The sequence below is a fragment of the Lygodium microphyllum genome, chromosome 28 (genome assembly GCF_053477565.2).
Source record: "Lygodium microphyllum isolate KBCC chromosome 28, Lygodium_microphyllum_v1.1.10, whole genome shotgun sequence".
NCBI classification, from domain to species: domain Eukaryota; kingdom Viridiplantae; phylum Streptophyta; class Polypodiopsida; order Schizaeales; family Lygodiaceae; genus Lygodium; species Lygodium microphyllum.
This window is the reverse complement of record NC_141162.1, coordinates 21,174,219-21,178,958: the sequence shown is the minus strand read 5'-3', so window position 1 is coordinate 21,178,958 and position 4,740 is coordinate 21,174,219. Positions and strand designations below refer to the sequence as shown.

At 43.4% G+C, this 4,740-nt stretch overlaps 1 protein-coding gene across 1 annotated transcript; it reads left to right on the top strand.

Annotated features, from left to right (window-relative positions):
* Nucleotides 1-533: 533 nt before the first annotated feature.
* LOC148011233 (pentatricopeptide repeat-containing protein At4g13650-like) lies at nt 534-4,490 on the top strand. The gene is made up of 2 exons (XM_087670771.1): nt 534-768; nt 864-4,490. The coding sequence occupies exons 1-2, from the start codon at nt 684-686 to the stop codon at nt 2,948-2,950; spliced, it is 2,172 nt and encodes a 723-aa protein (XP_087526897.1). The 5' UTR covers nt 534-683; the 3' UTR covers nt 2,951-4,490.
* The last annotated feature ends 250 nt before the right edge of the window (nt 4,491-4,740 follow it).

Sequence of the window (4,740 nt, the reverse complement as noted above, 5' to 3'; positions counted from 1 at the left end):
GAAGGAAAAGGCTTTAAATACCATCCGCTTTAGAAGTGCCCTACTTGAGCCCTACTGGCATGGGTCCTAATGCGAAGTGCTAGTACCACTTAGACACACAAGCTACTTGAGCCCTACTGGCATGGGTCCTAATGCGAAGCGCTAGTACCACTTAGACACACAAGCTACTTGAGCCACACACGCATGGGTCCTAATGTGAAGTGCCAGTACCACTTAGACACACAAGCTTTACACACACAATGGATTACTTCATTACACCTGGCTATGTGAATCTGATGGTCTTTAGGCTGTGAATTTCGTGTTCAAGCAAAGACTAATGGGATGGGTCCCAATGTGGAGCCCCAGTACCACTTAGAGACACAAGCTTTACACACACAATGGGTTACTTCATTACTCCTGGCTATGTGAATCTGATGGTCTTTAAACTGTGAATTTCATGTTCAAGCAAGGACTGTCGATTAGTCTGATCAATCATCTCCAGGTTTGCATTCAGAAGAAAGATTTGGCAACAGGTAGGAAGGTTCATCACATCGTCGTGGAATGCAGCCTTTTCCGGAACAGCAAGCTGGGAAGCCTGCTCATCCAGCTATTTGCCTCTTTCGGAAGCTTGCCAGAAGCCTTGCAGGTCTTCCACAGTTTCCCCAAACAGAGCGTGCACATATGGACAGGCATCATTGCTGCACATGTCTGGCATGGCCGGAGTGAAGATGCTCTGCTGTTCTATGGTCGCATGCAAAACGCAGCAGATGTCGAAGCCAACTCATACACGTATGTCACTGTCCTCAATGCCTGCGCCAATGCATATTTGCTCGACCACGGCAAGCTAATTCACGCTGATAGTATCATACAAGGTCTTAATGCAGATCAATATGTCGGAAATGCCCTCATTGATGCATATTCAAAATGTGGGAGCCTGGACGATGCATGCAGAGTGTTTGATTCTCTGCCAAAACAAGACGTGGTATCATGGAATGCCATGATTGCAGGGTATGTCCATTATGAAAATAATGAAAAAGCCCTGCAGTTGTTTTATACGATGCAGGCACAGTCCGTGGCACCTAATGAGACTACATGTACTTGCATATTGAAAGCATGTACAAACAATACAGATTTACAACAAGCTATGCATGCTCATACTTATATATTGAAAGAAGGGTTTGAAATGGACCTTCATGTTGGCAATGCATTGGTTGTAGTGTACGCAAAATGTGGGAATCTAGCTGATGCACAAAAGGTTTTTGACCTGTTATCTGTACGAAACATGCTATCGTGGTCTGCAATTATTGCAGGTTATGCTGAATTTGGTCATGTTGATAATGCTTTCGTTTTGTTTAAAAAACTGCATTGGGAGGGTTTACATCCGAATGTAGTTGCTTGTGTGTCTCTCCTCCAAGTCTGTGCTTGCACAGCAGCCCTTGATTATGGAAAACTTATTCATTTCGCAATTTTAGAGAATGACTTAGATTTTGATGCATGTATTCAAAGTGCACTCATTGACATGTATGCTAAATGCAATACCTTGCTTGATGCAAAAAGAGAGTTTGAGTTGTTACGTGAACAAGATATAGTGTTGTGGTCTGCCCTAATTGCAGGGTATGCCGAAGGAGGAAGTGGTGATGAAGCTCTTTACTTGTTTGCAATGATGCTAAAGGAGGACATAATGCCAAATGATTATACATATGTCTCTCTTTTCAAAGCCTGTGGAACTATTGAGGCCCTTCTTCAAGGTAAGCTGTTACATGCTGATGTTATAAATACTGGACTTGAGACACATATGTTCATTGGAAATGCACTTGTTAACATGTATGCAAAATGTGGCAGCTTAGAAGATGCAGAGGAGCTGTTCTACAAACTAAGATTTCGAGACGTTGTCACATGGTCAGCAATGATTGGTGGTTATGCTGATCATGGTAAGTATAAGGAAGCTCTTCACATGTATATTGACATGAGATTGGAGAGCACAGAACCCAATGATTATACTTACGGAGGTGTCCTGAGAGCATGTGGTAATTTAGAGTTATTAGATCAGGGGAGGCTGATTCACTGTGATATCATGCAGCAAGAGTTGGAGCTGGGCTTGTCTCTTGGAAACACTTTGGTGAATATGTATGTTAGATGCAAAAGTCTTGAAGATGCCGGAAAGGTTTTTAATAAACTGCTTGGACGAGACACCACAACTTGGAATTCAATACTATCAGGACATTTTCTGTATGGAAATTTGGAAGAAGTCCTTGAACTGTTTGGCAGAATGAAAAATGAAGGTATAGAGCCCAATGAGCTCACGTTTGTGTGCATTCTCAGAGCATGTGGTGGTTTGGCAGCTTTGGACGGTGGCAAACAAGTTCATACTGGCATGATAGAGCAAGGAATACAGCCAAATCTTCTCGTTGGAACAACAGTGGTTGACATGTATGCCAAATGTGGCAACTTAGAGGATGCATACAAGCTGTTTGAAGCATTGCCTGTCAAGGACATTGTTGCTTGGAATGCTGTCCTTGCTGGTTATGCAAATTATGGGGATTGGGAAAACGCAGTGTCATTATTTGGAAGAATGCAGCAAGCAGGTGTAAGTCCTGTGGAGGTGACTTTTGTCTGCCTTCTTTCCGCTTGTAGCCATGCAGGACTTTTGAGTGAAGGGTTTTACTATTTTACATCTATGGCTCAAGATTATTGTGTCGTTCCTACCATCCAACACTATGTCTGCATGATTGACCTTCTTGGTCGTGCAGGATTTGTGGATGAGGCAGAGGATTTGCTTCATGAGGTGCCCTTTCAACCTGATAATGTGGTTTGGGTGTCTCTATTGGCTTCTTCTGTGAGATACAATAATGCAGAGATAGGGGGACGAGCCTTTGATTGCCTGATCAAAGATGATATTACAAATGTTTCTGGCTTTTTTCTTATGCATAATCTTTATGCAACAATAGAGAGAGAAGGGGTGGCATTTTAAAGGAAAAACAAAATGGTGCTATATGGTTTTCTTTCCATCTTGTCATCTTTCTTGATGAGATGACTTCCTCGCTGTTTTACTTATAGTAAAAGGTCCAATGATTATTTCACAAAAGAGAATTGGGGTGGTTGGCTTAGCTCTGGAGGCCGTCATTGGAGGCCTATTGTTACAACCCAAATAAGGGCAGCCACTTGGTGAGATGGCTTCCTCTTTGTTTTCCCTATGGTAAAAAGTCCAATGATTATTTCACATAAGAGAAATGGAGGGGTTGGCTTAGCTCTGGAGGGAGGTCATCATTGGAGGCCGATTGTTGCAACCCAAACAAGATCAACTACTTTAAAAGGCTAACTAGGAGGTGGCAAAGCCACTTTGGGGATTTTGATGGATTACAAAAATGTTCCAAGGTTTCAAATGCTTGTATGTATTCTTTGGTGCTTACTCATGTGTATTAACTACTGGTACTTGAGGTCATGTCAAGGAATCTGAGTGTCCATGGTGCTGTAAGAGAAGAGTCTTGGACGAGTGATCTGGGAATGCTGTGATCCTACTCAAAGGGTGCCAAATCGCTCTTGAAATAGGCAGTGTTTGCCTCTGGATATCTTCCAGTCTCCGAGAAAGAGAAACAATAATCTTGGTATGGAGCAGAATTTTCATCTTTTCACGTCTTGCATGGTTGCCCAAAAAGTGTCGAATCCCCTTTCTACGGCAAGAGGATGGCTATGCACAGCTCTGTATTTGGACACCACAAAATTGCCACTTGTTTCATCTAGGAAGATGGATTGGGCTCTGGAAACTTTGACTAATCTACTAAAAGGTCTTTCTTTCGATTATAGCTGTGGCCCTTCATGCTACCTCAGATTCGGCTCTCATATAGCCCCCAAAATAATTCCTCATTCAGTCAAACTAAATGTGAATATCTTGAATTTTGGTAGGACTGCTGGCTCAGAAAGCTCTATAAGAGGGAGTCACGGCATTGCCATACTCATCCCTCTTTCACATCTTTGCCAGCTCTCCAGCTCTCCATCTCTCGATTATTATCATCAATTGCCATCATTCATTCCTGCTGTGCAGCCTTCTCCCCACGAGCATGTTGGGCCCCAATGGTGCCACCATCATCTTCTACTTATCACCAGCTTGTCTCTTAGCTGCTTTTGGTTTCTCTCTTTGTGGCGTGCCTCTGGAAGCTATGACGCAGGCTGTTCTCCAGCCTTCTGTCACTGCTGCATTTTGCATCCAGCTGGCACTCCTACTGCCGCCCAGCTGCCAGGCATCATTGTTTTGCAGCCAGCCACCCTCTACCACCCTCTACATTGTTGTGGTTGGCCTCTACTCTGTCATCCTGCCCTGGAACTGCTATGTTGGCATCTACTCCAGCCATCACTACTGCCTCGGCTTCTTCATCAGATTTTGGCATGGAGCATTGGTGGTTATTGCACTCGGGGCTTGTCAGAGTAGATCACATTTCATCCTTCAGCCTTCTCCTGTGAGACTGGCTGTTGGACAACCCTCTGCTCCTTGAGTATTTGTTATATCACACCTCACATACTCGGTTTGTTCATTGAGTTTCCTTTCAACATTCATTATTCATTCTCTTTACTTTTCATTAGCATTTTTGTCCGAGTTCATTTGTTACTCATTTCATTATTAACTCAAATGCTAGATTAGGCAAAGCTAGGAAGGGTCGAATGTTGACTGTCCTAGCATGTCGTCTTAGAACCCAACCGGTGCTGTTTTAGGGGGCTTGAGTTGATGCTCATTCTTCTTTCTCACTCTCTTTGAAAGAAGTGCAG

Coding starts and splice junctions, on each gene's coding strand:
- LOC148011233 (XM_087670771.1), top strand. CDS start 684: ATGTCTGGCATGGCCGGAGTGAAGATGCTCTGCTGTTCTATGGTCGCA. Junction 769..863: donor GTCGAAGCCAACTCATACAC/GTATGTCACTGT, acceptor GTCTTAATGCAG/ATCAATATGTCGGAAATGCC.